We start from the raw sequence: 23,776 nt of genomic DNA, 5'->3' as shown, positions 1-23,776 counted from the left end.
CATTAGCTGTTTGTTCACTTCGGCACAAAATGCCGTGGAAAGCTTTTTATTAAAATTGTAAACCGAGCCCCAAGTGAGTCCTCCCGAATCTACGGATGAAGTCTGTATTTGCACGTATTGTGGGGTTTCCTGCTCCCCACTTGGTTCTGTGGGCCATGGAATTAATTTCACTTGGCTGCGTTCCTCCGTGGGAGGCCGAGAGGAGAGGTGTGTGAAGGTGACAGTGCCTTCACGTGTGCCCCGAGGGCCACAGCTGTCACCCTCTGAAGCACACACACACACACACACACACACACACACACACACACACGCCTTGGGAGTCCAAGTCCATGGCTGAGCAAGTCACGTGTCCAGGGATGAGCCACTTTATAGGAGCAGCACCAGGCTCAGCGAATCAATGATAAGAACCCTGGCTTATTAGCTTGAACGCTAAATGGTACGTGTTGTGAGGTGTCATTCACAGTCCGGCTCCGCCCCGGTCTCTGTGCGACCGGTGGGCCGGGGTGGTCTTTGTTACCGTGGAAGCAGAGTGCTCCTCATTTTCACGGGCGTCACTGTGGGTACAAGCCTTTGTGAAAAGCGGAACGACGCTATATGTGCTTAACGACTAACAGAAAAATCTATCTTCTAGCTGAGTTGTGACCCCAGTTTAACTCAGATAATTGCTTCACAACTATCTCTGCGCATTCTGATACCTGCCCACATACATCTGCTGTAAGAATTGTAGTTTGCTTTGACCAAATCAAGCCTGAATAAATTTTTCCTAATGTGCTTCTATCGTGTTCTGAGCTTAGACTCACTGCGCAGCACAGCGTTGTCTCTCTGGTGGTTTCCGATGATCTGGAACGTTCTTGCTGTTTTCTAGATCTGTGGTTCCCCCTCAGGACTCGCTGAATGTTGTTGTCACATGATAAATGGTGGATGTTTTACAGTAAAAGTAGGCCTACTGTCATCAGGGGTTTATAGACGGCTGAATACTGATTCACCTTTGTCTGTTGTCTTAGGTTCAAGGACGCCCACAAAAAACACAGAGCATCATCATCTTAGAGTCCCACGTCATCTGCTGCACACTGAGCACGAGTGGCGGTTTACTGCTCGAGTCTGCTTTTCGTGGGCAAGGGGGTGTCCCCTTCAGTTGTGTCATCGTCGATGAGGTCAGTGGGCAGTCGGCCGAACGGCCGTACGGCTTATGCTGGCTCTGTGTGGGCCGAGCCGGGGCGGGCGGGGAGCCGCGCTGCTTCGAGGAGCCGGAGGAAACCGTCTCGGAGCATCTGGTTTTTACCTGCTGTCGCGTGTGTGTGCGGTCTCTTGTGTTGAAATGTGCTGCTGACGGCCCCCCACAGCTGAACTGGCTTTTCCGGCATTGGGGTGATAGTCTTAAGGATGCCTGACTGGTCCCTGCCCGAGGAGTGTCTCCTCTCTGCTCGGAATAGCTCTGGTTCCCTTTCGAGGCAGTTTGCATATAACTTTGGACAGCTCTGAGCCACAGTGTTTTCAGCTCGCACCCGTGACTTGTAGTTCATTCACGGAGCAGACATTTGTCGGGCACCTACTGTTTGCCAGAATGTAGGGCCAGAAGACCGAAGACGTGGAAAACGAGCTACAAGAGGATTGGTCCAAGATCGGCTTCACCAAAATGAGAGGATGGAAAGGGGGAAGTGATGACGCGCTTGAAGAAGGTGTCATCGAAGAGAAGCTTGAGTCTTGCAGATGACAAGGCCAGCTAGGAGCAAGGGAGAAGGCGGGTGGCGGGGAGAGGGGGACGCACCGCCACGCACTTCCCTCAGGCACGTGCCCAGCGAGAACAAAGAACACAGAACTGGGGCGTCACGCGGCGCTCTGGCTCGCGCTGGCTCCCCGGGGGTCGTGGCACCTGAGCCGTGCCGACCTCACGACGCGTGTGCGGTGGTTCCTTCCCTCGATGGTTTAGAGTGTTTGTGTCCGTTGTTACGGTTTTACTTTGTAACCATAGAAAAATCCTTCTCTGTTTTTCTCAGTTTATAGTATTCTTTTATTTTAATCAAAAAAAAAAAAAAGCCGGTGCTCATCACAAGCATCCACTCAAAAATCCTGGCTGGTGTTCAGTGCAGAAGGAGAAAGTGTGATATTTTTCTGAATGTTAGAACTTTTGTGAATTTGATAAACCGCACGGGGAAAAAGAAACAGCAGAGATGATGAAGAATACCCTTTCATTCTGTACTTTCTTACCCAGGCTGGGCAGTCTTGTGAAGTGGAGACTCTTACCCCGCTCATCCATCGTTGTAACAAGCTGATCCTCGTCGGAGACCCAAAACAGCTCCCTCCCACAGTCATTTCCATGGTGCGTTCGTTTCACGTTCGTAATACTTTAAAAAGGGGGGGGGACTTTTTGTTTTTGTGTTTGGAGGGGGGCTTTCTCGGATCATCATCTCCTGTTTGGAGGGAAAAGTAGGGAATGGCTAAGAAGAGAGAAGCACTATTTGGATTTTAATAGGTAAAAGTCTGTGAAAATGTCCCTCTGTTCCTAATTGTGCTTACGTACATACGTGACCCACGCAGTGGGAGCGTCAAAGACCAGAACGTGAGAAAGACCCATGTTCCGTGTGCATTGGGCTTTTTCTTTGGGAAACAGCGTGCAGCTCTCTTAAGGGCTGGATCTGATCCATTTTAGTACATAAACACCAAAACTATAATACAAGGAAAATTTTAAGAGGAGAAGTTTCCCAACCCCCTGATTTATATTTAAATGTATGCAGATTTGAGGAAAACATTACACAGAGTACTTTAAATGTACTTTTAGAGTACACTTCCAGTTTTAGAATTCTGTGTCCTATCGGGGGGATAAAAAATGTGCTTCTCACGTCCTCTGAAAGTGCAGCGTCAGGAAGAGAGGAAGGGGGCTCTGAACCCCGCCTGCGGGAAGGACCAGCACCTTGGCAGTGGCCTGTCTCTCCTGTTCCCTCACCAGAGAGGGCTCCTAGGAATAAATGCCCGCCAGAGTTGGGATTTAGTAAATGTTTTGGGTAATCTGAATAGGTATAGACCATGGCATTGAATTTAATAATGTTTGTGTATTTCACTAATACATAGATGATTTGTACAAATCTAGAGTACTGGCTGCGTAAACAACCCCAGGGAACAGATCCTTCCCAAGCGTGTGTGTGCACTTGTGGAATGAAAGCGTGTGGTTTTTGTTGTCATCGCGGTGTTTTGACTTTGGAATCATTCAGAACGATAGTGCGGCTCTTTCACGCCTGAGCACACGTGCGCGATCACCACCTGCTCTGAGCGAAGACCTGTGTCCATAGGGAAAAGCCGCTGGTGATCTTGTTCAGGGGAGTAAGGAAGAGCCAACTCTGTACCGTGTTTCTTTTCATTTAAAGTTTATTTATGTTGAAAGCGTGAGAGAGCACGGGACGGGGAGGGGGAGGGAGAGAGTGAGAGCATCCCAAGCAGGCTCCGCACCGTCAGCACAGAGCCCGATGCGCGGCTCCAACTCAAGAACCGTGAGATCATGACCTGAGCTGAAATCAAGAGTCGGTTCTGGGTGAGCCACCCGGTGCCCCCGTTGTACTGCATTTGTTTTGAGTAACACGTTATTTCACAAAGTTACTGATTAAATTCTTGATGGGCCCCAACTTTATGACCTACTTTGGTGATTTATAAAAGCGACAGAAATGAGAAAAATCTGGCCTTTTTGTTATTGTTGCTGAAACAATGCAGCCTTCTTGAGAACAATTGAGAAAATAATTACAAAGTTAATTTTCTCAACTTGCCTTTCTGTCCACCTATATTTAAGGAGAATCGTTGTGAGTATTTTAACAGATTTTGTGGCCTATTATCATTCGTGTCTTTCCATCAGTGTTTACCGAGTGCCAGCCTGATTCAGGCACTGTTCTAGGTGCCGGTGTTAAGACAGTGAAGAAAAGAGACAGAAATCCTTGCTTGCGTTATGGAGCTGGCATCTGGGGGGTCGGTAACTAAGTCCCTAAAAGATGGTTTGTGTGTGGTTGTGTGTATGTAGGGCTTGCTTTAAAGGGGCCAGGAGCATTCTGTGCCAGATTGTCTTTTTTCCAGTCCAAAAAGAGATCAGGATTATCCTTCCACGTCAGAGCGTAGAAATCCACGTCATTCTGTAGGATAGACTGGGTTTTTTTTTCCCAAGTATGGAAGTGGTACCTTTTTCTTTTTCCCCAGAAAGAAGATTCAAAATGAGGTTTTGGCCAGCTTATGAAGAGAGAAACTTCTGGGGATGTGGATAAAATTGTTGAATGTCTACTAATACTAAGTTACATAAACCTATTTAAGATCACATACAGAAATAACCTATGATTTAGGAAGTACCGCCTTTTTTCCGCCACTCTCCTGATTCGTGAGCTTTGCACGCGCGTCTTCAGTGCCATGTCTCAGGCGTCGCGTGTGAAGCTCCCATCTCCGTCGTCCTCGTGCATCCCGCAGAGTACATTTGCGTCTAGGTTACTTAAGACACGGTACTTATCTGTGTGATGTTGACATTGAAAAGTGGATCCCACTGGATCCCGTTGAAAAATCCCACTGATTTTCCAGGTTGTAACCCACTAACGGGTTTATGAAATCATCTTAGTAATTACTGTCAGTTGTCGGTCTTCTCCATGGGAACATCTGTTCTGTGATGCTTGAGCTAAGTCACCTTAGCAGTCTCAGCACCCCAAACTGTAGTGGCTCCGTGTATATTGGATGGACGGACGGACAGATGGATGGAGAAATTGGTCTTTAAAAGGCTTGTACGATGACAGTCAATGTTTCCATTCGTGGGAGAGTCCCCTAGAAATAATTGTTAAAATCTGTGTTACAGTTCTTTGTTTCTTTTCTTACTGATTCTTTCCGGCGACCTCTGTTTACATCAAAATAGTTTCAGTTTGTGGCCACTTACAAGACCACATCTTTTCATAAGCAGTATGTAGATTTTCTAAATGAACTTTTTTATAGTCAACCTACATGGCTTTTCAAGGGCCGGAGTCAGAAACCTGTTTCTCTGAATTTTTGCTTGTTGGTCATCTCAACGCCACCTAAACCTTGCCATTTCCATATTACCACTCGGTGTTTTGATGATAGTGGGAAAAGTATGAATGAATTCTTGAAAATTGTTTCCTCCCTTTCAGAAAGCACAGGAGTATGGCTATGACCAGTCAATGATGGCTCGCTTCTGCAAGCTGCTGGAAGACAGTGTAGAGCACAATGTGATCGGCAGGCTGCCTGTTTTACAGCTTACTGTTCAGTACAGGATGCACCCAGACATATGTCTCTTCCCCTCTAATTATGTTTATAACAGAAGCTTGAAAACAAATAGGTGAGTTCATTCCTTTTTTTTTTTTTTTTAAAGTTTATTGGGGGGGGGGTAGGGGGAGAGGAAAGAGGGAGGGAGGGAGGGAGGGGGAGAGAGAGAGAGAGAGAGAGAGAGAGAGAGAGAGAGAATATATCCCCAGCAGGCTCCACACTCAGCACAGAGCCCTACAAGGGGCTTGAACTCACAAACCGTGAGATCATGTCTTGAGCTGAAATCAAGAGTCAGACACTTAACTGACTGAGCCACCCAGGTGCCCTCCGTTTATTCCTTATTGGCTTATTTTATTTGTAGGGTTAGCTGCTTAAGAAGAATAGGTATTTTAGTGTGTTCTTAAGTCCTGTCATAAAAAGTGTAAAACAAAGGTTCAGTGATTTTTTTCTAATTACGAGAGCCATGTTGATTTTAGCAAATGTATATAAACAAAAAAGAAGGGGGGAAAGATTGCCCTTATTTATGCTACCCAGAAATACTCACTCATAGCATCTTGCTGTATCTATTTCCAATCTTTGTATTATGCCTATCTTTTTAAAAAATTTTTTCACTTTAAAATTATTTTATAATATTTATTTTGAAGCGAGCGCAGGTGAGGGGCACAGAGAGAGGGAGAGAGGGAATCCCAAGCAGGCTCAGCTCCGTGAGCATCGAGTGCGGCGTGGGGCTCAATCCCATGAACCGTGAGATCACGACTGAGCCAGAATCAAGAGCCAGACGTGCAACTGACAGAGCCACCCGGGCACCCCACTTTTTAAATTCTTTTTTAAAAACCTTTTTTTTTTTTAAGTTTATTTATTTCACGAGAGCATCAGCGGGCAGGGGCAGAGGGAGAGAGAGCATCCCAAGCAGGCTCCATGTTCAGCACAGAGCCCCACGTGGGCTTGATCTCGTCACCGGAGACCGTGACCTGAGCTGAAATCAGGAGTTGGACGCTTAACCGACTGAGCCACCGAGGCCCCCCCTCTGCCTTTTTTAATTTTGGGGGGGGAAAAATCATACCATACTGTACATAGTACAGATTTTCCTTGACTTATGACGGAGTTATGTTCCTATAAACATAAGTCAAAAAGGCATGTAATATACCTAACCTACCCTCCCAAGCATCCTAGCTTAGCCCAGCTTGCTGACATGTGCTCAGAACCCCTACGTTAGTCTACAGCTGGGCAAAGTCATTTAACGCAAAGCCTATTCTATGATAAAGTGCTGGATGTCCCGTGTGATGCACTGAATACGGTACCGAAAGTGACAAGTGGAGTAGTTGTCAGTGTAGGGGAGGTCACCCTCGTGATCGCGGAGCTGCCTGGGAGCTGCGGCTCGCTGCTCTCGTGAGAGGAGCGTACAGCACGTGGCTAGCCCGGGACAGGATTCCAGTTTACAATTCCCGGTGCGATTTCCACTGAAACGTATTGCTTTTGCGCCACCGCAAAGTCGAAAAATTGTAAGTGGGACCGTCGTAAGTCGGAGACCGTCTGTGTTCTGCGGCTTACTGTTTTCGCTCGTTGCCTCGTGAGTGCTGTTTAGTCGTGGTTATCTGTAAGTGCGTAGACCACTCGCCCTCGCCGAGAACAGAAATAAAATCTGTGTTTTGCCTTTTGCTAAAGCACATTCTGAGAAGATATCTTATCCCCAGCTTCTTCCCTGACAAAAAAATACTAATTATAATGAGAATTTTTTTCTTATAACTTGTATTCTGAATGGTGGCTGCTTTTTCGTAGACTGACTGAAACCAATCGGTGTTCATCAGACTGGCCATTTCAACCTTACCTCGTGTTTGATGTCGGAGACGGTTCAGAAAGACGGGATAATGAGTATGTTCTCCTCCCTTGAATCCCCAGTGATGGTCCCAGAGTTCTATTATTTTTGTTCATATTTATATTGAAAACATTTTCTGTGCCTCTCTCTGCCTAGGATCAGGGCACAGTCATTCTTACGGAGCTAGGCTACTAGCTTCTCCTTTTTATCATAGATTATTAATGTCTTTGTCTATACGTTTCGGCCTTGTAGTTCTTAAGTCTGTAATGGGGATCGTAATCCCTACCATGATAAGCTCTTGAGCAAATACATGCTAAGGTCACAGCTGTGAGTAGGACAGACATGGCCCCAGTGCGTGGCTGTTGTGATCGAGGACGAGAGGCAGTATAGATCCCTTGGATGAAGGTGGGAGACAGAGGGTGAAGGACCCCTCACGCGTGGGATTGTGAGTAAGGGAGCACGTTCCAGGCAGTCTGTGAGTGACAGAAAGGATTGGTGGCTGGTAAGCAGTAAAAACTTCAAAGGAGTCAGGGCTTAGGAGAAAATAAGAGAGTAATAGTCTAAAGGCTGCATTTGTCAGCACAGGGCCTATCTAGAAGTAAGGAGAAATAGAAATGCCACCCCTGTGTCACCGGGAGCGCCGTAGAGAAGGTGACATCCTCAGTAAGAACCAGGCGGTAAGCCACCGAGGAGGGGGGAGGGGACATTCAGCGAAGAAGTTGAGAGAGACAGAGAAGCAGTTGGCCACAAGTATTGTGGAGGTGAAGGTCATAGAGGAACGTTGGCCTGAGAGGTGAATGACGAAAATAAGGACTTCAGAGATGGAAGAGAAGGTTGGCTGACTGGGTTTTCTGTCAAGTGAGCCTAGAAGTTAAGAAAATGGGGGTTAAAGGCCCTTAAACTGAGACCTTCAGGCAGCTTCAGGTGCAGTGCAGTTGTTCTGGAATGGGAGTGCAGGGGTGCATGTAGTTTGGGAAGTGAGCTGGGAGTGCAGGGGGAGGCCAGTGCGGACGCACCCCCGGGCTGCGTCCTGTTCAGTCCGTGTGGACGGCGGCCCCTGGCCGTGGGTGCAAGCTCCGCACAGCCAATGCTGGGGAGTGAAGGAAGACGATCCCGTCTAGAGCGCTGGTCTCCGTGTGTGCAAATTCTTTTTTTTTTCTTTCTTTTAAGTTTATTTATCTTGAGGGAGAGGGGGAGGGGGCAGAGAGAGGGGGAGAATCGCAAGCAGGCTCCTTGCTGTAAGGGCAGAGCTCAGCTCAGGGCAGAACCCACGACCCTGGGATCGTGACCGGAGCCAAAACCAAGAGTCAGGTGCCCAACCGACCTAGCGACCCAGGCGCCCCCAGACAGTAGATGCTTAGTGCTAGCTCTTTACTATTCCTGTCTTGGTTACTGTCAATACTTCTTACTGTTGCTGTCCCTGTTTTGACAGATAAAGAGATCGGTGAGTAAGCTTCAGGTGACATCACACTCTTCGTCCTCATAACTTCCTGTTTCACTGGGTGGTTGTATGTCTTCAAGGGTACCATATTGATGGTCATTGTAACAGCCTCTTTGAGCCACTGATGACTGAGCAAAGGTCAAAGCTACCTTCCTGCCCTTCACTCTAGCAGAAAACAAAGTGGGACTGAAGCTAGCAGTTGGACTGCTATTAGTTTTGATGTGTTTTGTTTTGTTTTGTTTTGTTTTTCATCTTATTTAGCTCATATATAAATGTTCAAGAAATAAAACTGGTAATGGAAATAATTAAACTTATTAAAGACAAAAGAAGGGATGTTACTTTCCGGAACATTGGCATAATAACCCATTACAAGGCTCAGAAGACGATGATTCAGAAGGATTTGGACAAAGAGTTTGATAGAAAAGGGTGAGGCATCTATATTTTTACAGATATTTCCAGGTTTTCGGTTGAATTAAAAAGAAGAAAGAGGGGATAAAAGGAAACCTAACTCTAGGGAATGGTCTCAGGCTGTGGTAGGATAGCAGGAGGAGACTCAAGGGCTGGCTTGGGTCACACTGGGTAGGGAACGCTCACCCTCCCAGCCCCGCAGACCAGTCAGTACCTCCTGCTGCTGGCAATGTCCTCCCCACCACAACTGGCAGTGGAACCGACTGAGAAACCCTCCGGGCCTTTTCCTTTAGTTCCCGGGACTTGTTGACCTGAATTGTAATTCTAGTAGGATTCATGAAATAACACTTGCACTTGGGATAAAGTATTTAACCCTTTTCATGCCTTTATGTACAGGGTGAAGATCGTGTTTTTGTCTCATTGGAAATCCATTAACTCAAAAATTTCTTAACCTAGAAACACACAAGCTTACCAAAATTGGCTCTAGAAAAAATAGAAAATTTGAACAGACCTGTAAAAAGAGATGGAATTAGTGGTCAGACTCTTTCCAACAAAGAAAAACCCAGGACCAGGCTTCACTGGTGAATTCTGCCAGACATTAAGATAAGAATTAACACCAATCCTTCTCAGACTCTTCCAAAAAATAGAAGAGGAGGGAAGACTTTCTAACTCATTTTGTGAGGCCAATATTACCATAATACCAGAGCCACGGAAAACATCACAAGAAGAGAGAAACTACAGGCCAGTATCCCTTATGAATATGGATGTAAAAATCCTCAACAAAATAATGGGAACTGAATTCAGCCGCATATTAAAAGGAGTATACACCAAGACCATAGTGGGATTATCTCAGGAATGCAAGGTTGGTTCAACATACGAAAGTCAATCTATGTGATCTACCATACTAATAGAATAAAGGGAGAAAACCTACACGATCATCAGAATAGACGTAGAAGGAGCATTTGACTAAATCCAACACCCTTTCGTGATAAAAGCACTCAACAAACTAGGAATAGAAAGGAACTTCCTCGACCTAATAGAAGGTATCTAGGACGTGCTTGATGGTCAGTCTGAGTGCTGTGCCGCTAGGATCAGGAAGGGTGCCTGCTCTTGCTACTTTTGTGCAGCATGGTTTTAGAGGTCCTGAGCAGGATAATTGAGCAAGAAAAAGAAATTAAGGGTGTTTGTATTACACGAGAACTAAAACTATCCCTTTTCATAGTTGGCCGGACCTACTATGTAGAAAACCCTAAAAAATCCACATAAGCTCTCCATTCTAACAGGTGAGTTCAGCCAAGTTGTAGGTGCAGGATCAGCATACAAAAATCCATTGCGTGTGTGCGCAGTAGCAACTAGCCATCGGAAAAGGAAATTTAAAAAACACTTCTGTTTATAATGGAGTCAAAAAGGATAAAATATTTAGGAATAAAAGAAAGTGTTAAACGTTGTGCATTAAAAAGTACAAAATGGTGAAAGCAGTTAACACCTAGGTAAGTGGAGAGACATTCTGTGTCTGTGGATCAGAAGACTTCGTGTCGTGAAGGGGGCAGCGCTCCCCAGAGTGATCTACAAACTCACCCTCAATTCTGCCGTCTCTGCCAGAATTCCAGCTGCCCATTGTGTAGAAATGGGACAAGCTGAACCTAAAATTCACGTGGAAATGCAAGACACCGCAATTATATTGAAAAAGAATACTGTTAGGGGCTCATGCTTTCCTATTTCAAGACTTACTACAAAGTTAGTTATCAGAACTGGTACGGTCCTAAGGATAGACCTGTAAACCGGTAGACTAGAATTGGGAGTTCGGAAATAAACCCATGCATTTATGGCCAGTTGGTTTTCAACAAGGGGGCCCAGGCCATTCATTGGGGAAACAAAATGGTGCTGGACCAACTGGATCTCCACCTGCAAGAGAATGAGTTTCGAACCCTGTCTCCCACCCCATAATGAACTCAAAGTGGAGTAGAGCAGGAAATCTAAGAGATAAAATTATAAAACTTGGAACAAAGGTATAAATCTGTATGACCTCAGATTAGACAATTTTCTGGTATGATACCCAAGCACAAGTTACCAAAGAAAGAGTAGATAAATTAGACTTGATAAAAATTAGAAACTTCTGTGTGTCAAAGTACACTACCAAAAAAGGGAAAAGACAGCCCACAGAGTGGGAGAAGATACGGATGGTTCCTGACTTACCATGGTTTGACTTAGAATTTTTCAGCTTTCTGATGGTGTGATAGCAGCACACATTCAGTAGAAGCTGTACTTCAGGTTTTGAATTTGGATTTTTCTCCCCCGGGGACTGGTGTGCGGTATGATCCTGCCTCGTGATGCTGGGGAGCAGCGAGCCGCAGCTCCCGCTCAGCCCCACGGTCCCGGGGGTAAACCATATCACAACCGTTCTGTACCTATTGCAGTGCAGTAGTCAATAAATTACGTTGGATAACCTAGCACTTTATCAGGAAGCGGGCTTTGCCCAACTGTAGGCAAACGTGAGTGTCCTGAGCCTGTTTGAGGCTGTCCAGGCTAAGCTCTGGCGTTCAGTAGGTTAGGTGTAACAAATGCATTCTCAGCTTAAGGTATTTTTAACTTCTGATGGGTGTATTGGGATGTGACCCCATCCTAAGTCAAGGAAAGTCTACTTGCACATCCTGTATCCGATGGGTCTCCTATCCGGAGTATAGAAAGAACTCCCACACCTCGGTAACAAACAGTTGAGTCATCTGATTTTTTTTTTAACGAGCGAAGGCTTTGAATAGCGTTTCTCAGAAGAAGATTGTGACCAAATGGTCAACCAGCACGGGAAAGATGTCGCACCTCGTTTGTCGCTAAGGGAAATGCACATCGAAACCACAGTGAGATACCCTTTCACCCACCTAAATGATGACGATGATGATAATAATAGATAATAACAGAGTTTGAACAAGGACGTTGAGAAATTGGAGCCCTTATGCTTTGCTGGTAAGAGTGTAAAATGGTAGATCACTGTGGAAAAACAGTTTGGCGAGTCCTCAGAAAGTTAAGCATAGAATTACCAAGCGACCGAGCAGCTCCCCTGCTAGGTATGTGCCCAAAAGAACGGAGAAGATGTTCGCACGAAAGCTGGTACGTGAATGTTCACAGCAACGTTACTCGTAACGGTCAAAAAGAGCAAACGACCCAAACGCCCCTCAGTTGTAAATGGATCGATTGCGGTGAAAGAAGCCAAGCGGGAAGGGCCACACATTTTATGATTCCGTTTATGTGAAATTACCAGACAGAAAGTAGGTTGGTGGTTGCCAGGCCTGGAGAGTGGGAGAAATCGCGAGGGACTGACTGCCGACGGGCACGAGGGGTGGAAGTGTCGTTGCGGAGGCAGACGGAGGTGGCGGTTGTACAACATAGCGGGTACTGAGCACCACGGAATGCTGTACTTTAGAACAGGGAATTTTACGCTCCGTGAATCCTGTTTCGGTAAAAAAAGAGAACCGTGAAAAAGCTTTTGCGGAACACTGCCGTGTAAACGTGTGCGTTTCGTGATGAGCTTCCTTTTTCCGACGAGCCTGTTTTCTCTTTTGCAAATAGGCCGGCAGAAGTAGATACCGTGGACGCGTTCCAGGGCCGCCAGAAAGATTGTGTTATCGTCACGTGTGTCAGAGCAAATGCCATGCAAGGCTCCATTGGGTGAGTAACTCTCGTCACTGCCTTTTCACCGGTCTGTAGTCTCGAGCCAGGTCTGTTTCCGACCACCGTCGGAGAAGACGGTCATTTGCTCGCTCGGCCTTTATAAAGCCGTGCGTAACATCGTGAAGGTTTCCCTCCGGTTGCGTGAAGTCGATCCGCTGTCTGGTGTGCTGCTCTTCGTACCTCGTGTGTTAACCTGTGTCCTGGTGGCAGTCTGTCCTTTCCCTCCGAAGAGTGCCCTCGATCTTGGACCCGGGGGGAGTCTGCAGGGGGCTTGCTCCTCTCCAGGATGGGTCATGGAGTGGTTTTTCGTCTTTGCTGTGTTTTCGTGCTTTGGCCAAGTTTGTCAGCCTTAACTCCTGTGGGTTTACTCACTAGAGAGGCCCAGGACACTGTGACGGTTGACAGAAAACTCCCCGGGTCTTGCAGCCCTGAGACTCCTGTGTAGTTACTTTTTTCCTTCTTTTGAGGAAGTGAAAGTTCCAGATTGTACAGATACGTTGACTTGGTCTGAAAGAAAACAGTAACGTAAGTAATGGTGACGTACGCTCTCCCTGCCCCGTTTGGAGAGAGTCTGCACGCACACACGGAGGCCTGGTGTCTCCGGACCATCCTGTTAGCGGTCTGCTCTCTCCCAGCTCACTGGAAAGTTCACCTTGTTCGCGTGGCAGTCCTGTTCCTTCTGAGCTCCTCTAGATCTGTTGGTACATTTGTCTGAGACGTGTGTGTTCACATACTGGCTCCACGACATTGGAGTGATTTCAGATACATTTAAATGAAGAGTCACTGGTCACGGAGCGCCCGGGTGGCCGCGTGTTAAGCGTCCGACTCTTCAGCTCAGCTCACATCTTGATCTCAGGGTCATGAGTTCAAGCCCCGTGTTGGGCTCCACACTGGGCACGAAGCCTACTAAAAAATGTGGTTTTTTTAATTTTTAAAAATAATAACTGATCTAGTATTGTATTTTTAGGATGTTTCTAAGGCTTAAGAATGATGCTGTTAAAACTGCCAGTATCCCCTCCAAGTGAGACTAGGAGATTGACCGATGCACCACTTGGGAGGGAAAGCTCCGGATATTTTGTTTATTGTTTTCGATGGAAGTTTCTTATTTGCCGGGGACCCTATGTTGGGAAAAGGGAGAAAACCACGTCACGTTAAAGGAGGAGAAGGAGCCCGAGAAAAGCTGTCTGATGTGTGTGTCTGTGACTCACCTACACTCACATGCTAAGTCATTCTGCAGAAAGAAGTAACTTTTTTTTTTTTTTTTTTTTTTTACCACTTAGATTTCTGGCAAGTTTGCAAAGATTGAATGTCACCATTACACGAGCCAAGTACAGCCTCTTCATCCTCGGACATTTAAGGACCTTGATGGTACGTGCATTCCTGGGACCAGAGGACTCCAGAGTCTGCCCATGGTTAACCGAGGCTGGCTCGAGGTTTCGTTTTTATTTTCCATCAAAACGCAAGTGATCGCAGGGTTACAGAATGAGCCTCTTCCCCCTGGTGGTTCTGCGCTCCAGCAGCTTCTGCCTGGGTGCTGACCGCTCACCCTGCCCCGGTCCAAGGCCCAGGTACCCATGGTCTGTTCTCAAGGTGACCTTTTTCAAAAAGAAGAAAGTCTCCCATCCGGGGACTGTTGAGATAGTCAATCCATACGTGAAGTGCTTGGACAGCTGTGGGCACTTAGCAGGCACTCAGCTCACCTGGTTGTTACTGGCCCAGCTTAAGGCCAGCGGGAGGGAGCTTGCGAGCGTGCGCAGGTCGTCCCTCCTGTGTGCCGCGCGCTCTGTGTCCCCCGGGTGGGGGCCGTGGCGGAGCCCCTCTAGGAGAGGCGGCAGGTTTGCGTCCGTCCGTGGTGGACGGAGCGCGGCCTCATTCGGTGATGTCACGGCCCGGGAAAGCAGATGCTTGCTGCCTGTCTCCTTAGGGGTAATAGCTTCGGACCTGTCGAATTTCAGTGTCTAACACGGTCGTTGGTTATCGTAGGAGTGGAGCCAACTCATTCGTTTTGTTTTTCCCCGGTTTTCCCCCTACTTTCCGGCTTCGTGCCACCAGAGGGCATTCCGACGCTGTCTTGCCCGTGTACTTCTTCCCTGCATCTGTGCTTTTCAGGTTTTTTTGTTTGGGTGCCCCGTTGAAAGAATTTTTGAAGGCTGCCGGTACCACCTGTTTTTAAGTCGCTATGAAAAACTTGTTAGAAGTTTAAAGATTTTGTTTCTAGCATGTTCTAAATCCTGACATTGTGAAATAACCATTAAAAATAAATCTTTACGTTGCTCTTAAAAGCGTCCAGCAGAACAGATAGCCGTAGGACTCCCTTTGCTTTTGAAATTGAATTTCCACTTGTACTTGTTGAGGATAAGATTCAGTGGGGCATATATTTTTGTAATTACTTGTCTCACTATTCTATCTCTCTGCCACGAACATTTATACATCAGCTGGAAGTTTGAAAAACATTTTCATAACTGGGGAGACTGTGTGAAGCGTGAACTTCTCTGTACTTTGTTCGCAACTTCCTGTGAATCTACAGTCACCTCAAAATAAAAGGTTTTTTGTAGAATTATTTTTCCTGGGACCGTAAGGATCTAAGTGTGAAAACGTGATTTCTTATCAGTTGGTTGACCTATTACTATTTTTAGTAATAAAATTTTTGAATTTTGGCGGTGTTTAAACCTGGAAGCTAACATGGCACTTGTGTTGTGTGCGCCCTGATTAAAGGAGCCTCTGTGGGCTCCCCTGTTCCCACCGCCCCCTTCCGTTTGGCACCCAGGAGTTTGGGCCCTGGCAGTGCGGCCTGCGGTCGGATGACCGGGCGGGCAGGACAGAGTCCGGGCGGGAGGGCCCCGAGAGCGCGTGGGGGAGGTCTTCACTCTGGGAAGCCAGCGCTGTAAAAAGGTGGAGAAAGAATACAATAAAAAAAGTCCCAGTTTATCACTTGGGTTTTCCAACTTAACTTCCGCGGTCCTTGGAGCCTTTTTCCTATGTTTTTGTTTCTGTTTTTGTTTTTTATGCTTACCCCAGTTTTCCTTCCGGAAACAGAACCAATGACGAAGGCACTTGGTTTTCTCTGAGAAACCAAGAGTGATAGCCCTTACTCAGAACCGTTTTTGTGCTCTCAGAATCCGATTAAACACCACCTTTAGGTGCCGGAGACGTGGCAGAGACGGCAAGAGCATCTGCTTCGTGTCACACCTGTGTTTCGGCCACAGGCTGAGCATCTCTGGAGCTCTCCGGAGCGAGAAAGAGATCCGAGCCGCGGAGCCTGGCTCGCGGGCCTGCGCGGTGCACGCCGGCCCCGGCCTTGCGTGTTACCGACGCGGCCCTTCGAGCGGAACGAGATGCTGTGAGGCCGGCATCGATACTGCGGTTCGTCCAATCCAAGAAGCCAGTATGACATAAGTCACTAGTTATGTGCTACTCTTAGGCTGTGACGCTTTATTTCCACTTAGAACTTTTATTTTATATTTATTAAAAGAACTCTTCTAGTCTTGTTTAGACAGACGTAGGTCACTCTTGTTTGTGCAGAAAAGAGAAAAAATACAGACCAGATGAACAGGTTGAGAGATCCCTAAAAGTACGTCACCTTCCGAGTCTGGCGCTACGTGACCATTTCCCGGGTCACGGTCACGTGGCCTCGTTGACGCACAGGCCGTGCCCCTGTGCCCTGTGCCATCAGAAGGCATTCCCTAAGAGTACCCCCCACGGTCTCCGGGGTTCTCCTCCAGCCCCTGGTCTCCGTTCTCCAGGAGTTGATGCTGGTACTTTTTTGTCTCATCAGAACATTTCTGTGGGTAGGTTTTCAGGCAAGAGCTGGGAGTCCTTCTTCCTTCAGGTGGTTTATTGACTGAAAGTCGAGGGGTCGCGGTTGCCTAGCCAGGAATTCCTCTAGGATCAGTTACTCGGAGACTGCGCCCTGGCTGGTAGGCACCCCAGATTCAGAAATGGTAAAATGTGAACACGGTGTGCACTTCAGAATCAGTTAAATAAAACATCATTCCTATTTTACAGATGAGGAAACAGGCTCAGAGACGCCCGCTTGACCCAGGTCATGCAGCCAGTTAAAATTGCTGCCCTCCCCCACCTTTATGAATAGGACGGGAGCCCCCGCGAGGACAGCGGACAGTGGACAGCTGTGGTCTTTGCCCTCCTCCTCTCGCTCCTTCTCTTCTCCCTCCCCCTCCTTCCTCATCGTCCTCCTCTTCTTCCTTTGCTTCTCCTTCCCCTCCTCTCCCCCTCTTCCCCCTTCCTCCTCCCTGTCCTCCCCCTTCCCCTCTTTCCTCCTCTTCCTCCTCTTCCCCCTCCCCCCCTCCCCCTCCCCCCTCCCCCTCCCCCCTCCCCCTCCCCCTCTCCCTCTTCCCCTCCTCCTCCCCCCTCCTCCCCCTCCTCTTCCCTTCAGGCTTTGTGTTTTTTCCTCTCATGCACGCTCCTCTTTCTAAGGATGCCCACGTTCTAATAACTGTAAAGCAGCAATTTATTGCCAAGCCAGGTCTAACAGGAAGTGACGAGAATGCATGCTGGTGGGTTTTCTTCTCCTTAGGTGTGCCTCTCATAACTTGAGCTCCTCCAGGAAGGTGGGAAAAATCTGTGGAATAGTTGTCTCAGTGGATGAAGATGGTTTAGCGCCTTTGGAGTCTAGGAGGCCTTTGGGAATTCAGTGGCAGCTCTGGGCCTCTTTCTAGAACAGTCACATGCACCCAAAAGTTAGGGCTTTCTGGCACCAAGCTTTCCTGCTCCAGCATATTAGCCTTTCGAGAAGCAGGCAAGACTCTAGATCAACAGTGTCCGAGGAACTTTCTGGGATGACAGAGCTGTTCTGTGCCCATACCATCCAGTCACTAACCACGAGGCACATGTAGCCACTGAGCACTTGAAATGTGGCTGCTACAACTGAGGAAGTGCATTTCTTAATTTAATTTAATTAATTGAAATTTAAATAGCTCCTTGTGGCTGCTGGCAACTGGTACGGTCTGTGTAACAGCCAGTGACCACACGGCACCAGTAACGTGGTAAAATGGGGGAAGTTCTTTCTTATAGGCGGTGACCAGGGCTCTTTTCTGATAACATGGCTTCTTTCTGTGTCTGGACTTCTCTTTCCTTTAGTGGATTCTTGAGAGCCTAGTCATGAAGTGTATTTATTGTTGTTCAGAAATGAAAGCAGAAACCTCATGCTTCCCAAGCATATGAGAGTTTTTGGGGGTGTGTAACTGTCTCTCCCTTGTCTGTTTCTAGGAAAATCAGCACTGGAATCACCTGATTCAGGACGCACAGAAGCGGGGTGCCATTGTCAAGACGTGCGACAAAAACTACAGGCACGACGCAGCCAAGATTCTGAAACTCAAGCCCGTCCTGCAGAGAAGTCTGACTCACCCGCCCACCGTGGCCCCGGAGGTGGCCAGACCCCAGGGTGGCTTGCCCAGCAGCAAGCCAGACGGTGAATTTGCCAAGACGTCTTTCCCTTCCTCCCTGTATCACGTGCCTTCTGGCTGTAAGGAATCCACTGGTACTGTTACCACCAAGGACCCTGAAAGACCTCCTATTCAGGACCGGCTTCGGGACCCACGACTGCTTAGGAGGCTGGGCATAGACCCCGAAGCCAAAGGGACATGCCCGAGGGATCCGCAGCCCCTGAGCCCCCAGCATCCTGGGGCCACACCTCCCTCGGGGGAGCCAGGCTTCCCTCTGAGTCACCAGGACCTGGGTGGTGCCCAGCTGTCCACCGCCAGAGGGACCACGCTGAGCAACCAGAACCCTCCCGTGCAGTGGGAGCCTCCAGCTGCCGGTACGGATGTCTCCGCTAGTAAAAGAGCATGTGACTGGGAAGGAGGGCTCAGCCGCAGGAGAGAGACCAGGGCTTTCAGCGAAGGGGACCGGGAGACGCAGAGCCCCGAGAGCCGTCACCCGAAGAGGCGCTCTGGCTGGGACAACAGGAGACTGGAGGAGGAAGCCAGTGGTTCCAAGAAAAGAAAGTTTTTATAGTAAAGCCAAGTGACAGAGATGGTCAGCCCCAGCATCATCGCAAACTTAAGATGGCCACTAATGGGACTGTCCAGATCAGATTATTTTTGTCCTTAAAGGAGTTTGTGTGCTGTTGGAAAACATTGGAAAACGTATCCTAACACCTGAACCTCTCGGTATCTTCGATATCTTCTGTCAGCCGCAAAAGCTGTCGAGGGCGTTTGTCCGTTATATTGTCCTTGAAGACTTAAAACGTTGATCTCTTGTTCTTGTATAGTAAGGGAGACTGAGTGGATGGTGTAAAAGTTGAAGTGTACATTTGTATAGCAAATAACAAAATCCTTTTAAAATGTAATCTAGTAGACCGTTTTTCTTTCCCCTGCTTAAAATGTTGCTCATTTCCAACAGAACAAACTTTATATCTAAAAAAAATAAAAAGGAGGAGGAGGAGGAGGACAGGCCCTTTCAAACATTGTTATGGCAAGACAGACCTCTTCAGCCCGGGTAGTGTGCAGTAAGCTCAGTTAATGCTGGTGGGTCACATGTCTCTAGTTCTATTTAAAAAAACAAGTGGAGTCTCCTGGGGGAACCTTCAGGAAGCAGAGCTATGTTAGGTGAAGTTCTGCTGATGTTGGGTGTTTTTAGATGAGGCTCCTTGGCACAGAATATTACGTTTCTCTGATGAGTTCATCTGCCTGTTTCAGGGAACACATGGGTTTCGAGCTAAAATTCTGATTTCCCCTTGAGGTAGAAGAATACGAAATGAAAGAATCACTCTTGAGATACCATTCAGATGCCCCCCAGCGTATTGTGAGCATCCCGGAACCGGTGGGTTACAAGTCCAGTGGTCGTCAGGTGCCAGATCCGTGCAGGGGGGGACCCTGGAAGAGCCACCGAGGCTTGGGTGTGAAAGCTTGCCGGTTGCCGGGAGAATCCGACCAGTTTGTTTTGGGGGGAGCGAGAGGAACTGCCTGTTACTCCCCCCCCCCCCCCCCAAGGGATTCTGGTCACTAACCGGGCAGCCTGGGACCCGAGAGGGCAGGCCAGATAGAATATTGTGGGCAGGAAATCCCTCTCTCTGAAAAGAGGAGGAGAAGAGTGCAGACATGTGAGGTTGAGACCCAGGAAGAGAGCGGACAGGTTTCCTGTGAGCTCTGGGGCCCGCGTTACCTGCTGCCAGTACATCAGTGCGGCAGGATCATCTGATCGGAGGGGATGGTGCTGTTGTGGAGGGGAGTGCCGTGGCGAGCGGACGTTTGTCTGGACACGGGAGGCCTGTCTGACCGCAGGGTCAGACGTGAAGGGTGCACGGTAGCGGGTGACACTCGTCAGAACCAGTGGTTTGTAGCGACTGCTAGGCAGCCCGTTAGCTACTCTGGGGAGGAGACCAGACCCCTGGAGATCCACATGCACCGTTTAAAATGCTGTCCTCTGCTTTTTAAGCCAAGGGGGCTTTGTGTCAGATCTTCTACTGAAACTGGTTGTTTAAGAGCTTTAACACATTTGCCAGAAGTTTTAAACCTACCTTCTGTGACCCACGTCCCGCCCAGCGGGGTCCAGACGGCTGCTGGTGTTGGGCGAACACTCCTGGCCCTGGGGCACGTGCTCCGTCCCCCGTTGGTGGGCAGAACACTTGTCCTTGGCCACGCAGTGTAAGCGCAGGGTGTGGGGTGCAGGGCGAGCCCCACCCCGTCTGAGTCAGGGGCTCTGTAAGCTTCCCGCATGTGCCTTTGGCACGAAACCTCATTGTTAGTTTGAGTTCACTTTGCTGCTATCTTGTAAGATGCCTCATTGAGCGGATACTTGGTGGTGACGATTTAAAGGGTCGAAGAACTCCGTAGGCTCCTAAAAGGCGTGACAGTGACAGGCAGAGCTGGGGTCAGGAACTTCTCCCTCTGCTGGTGCAGCACAGAAATGAAGAGAGAAGTGCCAAACCCGGGCGGTGCTCTTTCCTGGGGCCCAATGTTAACACCCGTCCTGGCGCTGTGTTCTTCTGTCGGTTCGCCACCCGCCCAGCCTGTGTCCCGACAGCCCCTCCCTGGGAACACAGTCCCGCCTGATCCCGCATTTGAAACTGTTTGTTGTTCTGGTTGGTAAAAATGTTGGCATAAATCATTTCGTACGGGCGCCTCTCTGGTGGTGGCGGTCAGAACAGTGTCGTTCTCGCAGAGTGAAAAATACGGCTGTTTTCTTCGTCCTTGCCGTGGCGTTGGAAGGAAGTGCCCCGTTTTCTTTCCGTGTTCGTTCATTTCACCACGAATCCATCCTACTCAAACGCTTGTTTTGCCTCTTTGTATACAACCTTCCTTGGCTTTACTGTGCATGGTTTATTTGGTGAATATGTTTTCATGTATTACCAGGAGCAGATTTGATAAGTACATGTGAATAACCTCCTGTAAATGAATTTTATAACAAAAATGTACTAAACTATTTTCTAAAATTAGCCGTGTAGATGATAATTTTTGGCTGCAGCTTTGATAATTCTTTCTAATGCTCTGAATTCATAGCTGGGATTCGGTGAACAGTAGCCCTCTGGTCTTTGTGAAAACACACCTTTGAAGAGAAAATGGTGAAATTAAACGTGGAAATAAGAAAACTGGCCTGAGTTAGGAGCTACATATGACGGGGTCAGGTGCAGTGTCCTAACCAGCGTGCTTTGGGTCACTTGATTTGTCTTAGGCAGAAATTACTGCTGGGGGGTGGGGGGTGGGTGGGGGGGATTTGCTTTACGCAGGTCTGTTCTCCAGTCCCCTTCCCCCACCCCCACCCTGGCTCTCTGTGAAATCCCAGCCGTGAGGTCACAAAGTGTTCATGACCATCCGTGGTGGCCGGTCCTGTTTTGAGGCTCGATTCGACAAAAGAGCACACTCACCTTTAGGCTGAGACTGGGGAGAGCGGGAGAGGCTGGGCAGGCGTGAGCGGAGCTCCCAGAGTCATGATGGGGGACAGGGTGCAGACGTCCGATGGCAGCAGCCGTGGGGCGCCTTCATAAAAGCAGTAGCTTCGGGGAGTGTCATCAGGCTTGGCCACCCCGCCTGTTCGAGGGCACGCGCTCATTCCGGATGCGCGCACCCGGGGAGGGTGAAATGACGAATGGGGACTTAGGGGGCATCCTAAATCTGCCGGGTGACCTGGTGAGTGCTCTGACGGCCCTTTCGCTTGTGGGGCTCATTACTGCAACATCTGTAGCGGTCGTTTTTAAAGTCACTTCTGACCGAGTCACCCACGCAGTCCCCGCCACCTCCTGGGTGTCCCCATTCATTCTTTCGAGGAATAAATAATTCAGGGAGGAACCTAAAATGTAGCCTCAGCTCCTGTGGAATTTATGTGTCGTGCAGGACCACAGCAGCAGTTTCTGTTCACCAGGGATCCCTCCATAACCTTTAAAGGCCCTGAGTTGCTGTCACCCTGTCCTGGACAGAGGCGTGTGCCGCATCAAATGGCGTAAACGGTGTCCGTAGACGGATGGGGTGTTCGGAGCCCCGGGAGGCTGTCCGGTGTGCCCTGTGCCCCGCGGCGCAAGCCCGGCCGTGCTGGCAGACGCACTTGCCTTTGTTTCTCAGCGACCCTGCTGCACACGGGATCCTTAACGTGTGGATTTCAACCTGGGGCCCGCACCTCGGAGTCACCTGGGGAGCTCTTGAAAATGCCACTCCCGGCTCCACCCTAGAATTTTCTTTTAATTAAAAAAAAATTATTTTTTGTGATGTTTATTTTTGAGAGCGAGAGGGAGGAAGCGAGCAGGAGCGGGGGAGAGCAGAGAGAGAGGGAGACCCAGAATCCGAAGCAGGCTCCAGGCTCCGAGCTGTCGGCACAGAGCCCGACGCGGGGCTCGAGCCCACGAACCGTGAGATCGTGACCTGAGCCGAAGGAGGACGCTCAACCGACGGAGCCACCCAGGGGCTCCTTTTTTTTTTTTTATTTTTTATTTTTTATTTTTTTAATGTTTATTGTTTGAGGGAGAGCGCTCGCACATGGGGGAGGGGCAGAGAGAGGGAGACTGAGCCAGCCAGGTGCCCCCTCTGGGGACTCTTTTATAAGGGCACTAAGGCCACTCTTGAGCTTCCGTCGTCATGACCTAGTCGCCTGCCAAAGGCCCCACCTCCTCATACCATCGCCTTGCGGGGGGAGGATGTCAACATACGAAGGGAGGGGAGGGGGACACGAGCATCCAGGCAGCCGTAGTTTCTCAGTTGTCACCTTGGGTAGGCAGAGCTCCCTGGACGTTCTCTTTAGGATGGGCCACGAGAGACACTGCGTGTGACTTGAGGCCAGAAAAGAAGCACGGGCTCTGAAGGTCAGGGTAGAAGCTTCGGGCGCCGTCGTAACCCACGCCTCTTGTCACTTACCGCTGGCTGGCTGGCGTGGGTCCTCCTTCCCGGGTCCTCGTGGCGCTTCTCCAGTGCCTGAGCCAGGTTGGCTGTTGGCTCCGCGACCGAGGGCCCCAGCTTCTCCCGAGGGACGCCCCCATCTCCGGAACCGCGGGCCGACCGACACGGGCTCCAGCCCACCTTGCGGATTCCAGCCTGCCCTCGGCCCCCCCTCGGCACGTCCACCCCCTTTCCCGACCGCCCGCCCGTAGACTTCCAGCTCCCGTGTGAGCTGAATGTGGCCCAAGTCCCCCCAAGTCAGTGCTTTCCTGCCAGGAAGAATGAGATAGAGGATGCCCAGTGCACATATGTTACAAGTCCCCAGCATGGCGTTGCAACCAACAGCAGGGGAGGGGCGAACCCTGGCACCCCTCTAGGGCAGTGACAGACACCCCCCCCCCCAATATGGTTTTCCATCGTTTTTATCCACACAGAAAAGGTTCACAATATGGTGGTAGGTAAGGGGTGGTTCTATTTTTGTTCTCTATGTGCGTATACACAGTAGATTGATTTTTTAATAGGAAAAAAATACCTAAAAGGACCAACATGTTTAACAAGGGTTAGGTAGGTAGGTTGTTTTTTTCCCAAAGTTTATTTTGAGAGAGCGCGCGAGCAGAGAGGGGGCAGAGAGAGCGGAGAGAGAGAACCCCAGGCAGGCTCCGTGCTGTCAGCGCAGAGCCCGACCGGGGTCTCAGTCTCATGAACGGTGAGATCACGACCTGAGCCGAAAGCAAGAGTCGGATGCTCAACCCACTGAGCCCCCCCGGGCGCCCCAGTTGTTGGTTCCTTTTTAATGGATTTTATTTCTGGGGCGCCCGGGGGGCTCAGTCGGTTGAGCATCCGACTTCGGCTCGGGTCACGATCTCCCCGTTCGTGAGTTCGAGCCCC

General features: G+C 49.0%; 1 protein-coding gene across 8 annotated transcripts in view; it reads left to right on the top strand.

Annotated features, from left to right (window-relative positions):
- SETX (senataxin) overlaps positions 1 to 20,961 on the top strand; it is a 65,140-nt gene extending 44,179 nt beyond the window's left edge. For 6 of the 8 annotated variants that reach the window (XM_042965066.1, XM_042965063.1, XM_042965064.1 and 3 more), the window contains 8 exons: positions 1,005 to 1,154; positions 2,213 to 2,320; positions 5,121 to 5,308; positions 7,015 to 7,107; positions 8,754 to 8,918; positions 12,465 to 12,563; positions 13,847 to 13,934; positions 17,793 to 20,961. In XM_042965066.1, coding sequence (XP_042821000.1) covers positions 1,005 to 1,154; positions 2,213 to 2,320; positions 5,121 to 5,308; positions 7,015 to 7,107; positions 8,754 to 8,918; positions 12,465 to 12,563; positions 13,847 to 13,934; positions 17,793 to 18,539 — 1,638 coding nt within the window. In that variant the 3' untranslated portion in view covers positions 18,540 to 20,961. Of the gene's footprint in view, positions 1 to 1,004; positions 1,155 to 2,212; positions 2,321 to 5,120; positions 5,309 to 7,014; positions 7,108 to 8,753; positions 8,919 to 9,296; positions 9,763 to 12,464; positions 12,564 to 13,846; positions 13,935 to 17,792 lie in introns of those variants that run through there. The other 2 variants (XR_006210780.1, XM_042965068.1) reach the window with 2 other exon arrangements.
- Positions 20,962 to 23,776: the final 2,815 nt, after the last annotated feature.

This window comes from Panthera tigris, chromosome D4 (genome assembly GCF_018350195.1).
Source record: "Panthera tigris isolate Pti1 chromosome D4, P.tigris_Pti1_mat1.1, whole genome shotgun sequence".
Lineage (NCBI taxonomy): Eukaryota > Metazoa > Chordata > Mammalia > Carnivora > Felidae > Panthera > Panthera tigris.
Note: the sequence above shows the minus strand (reverse complement) of the source record. Positions and strands in the feature narration are given on the sequence as shown.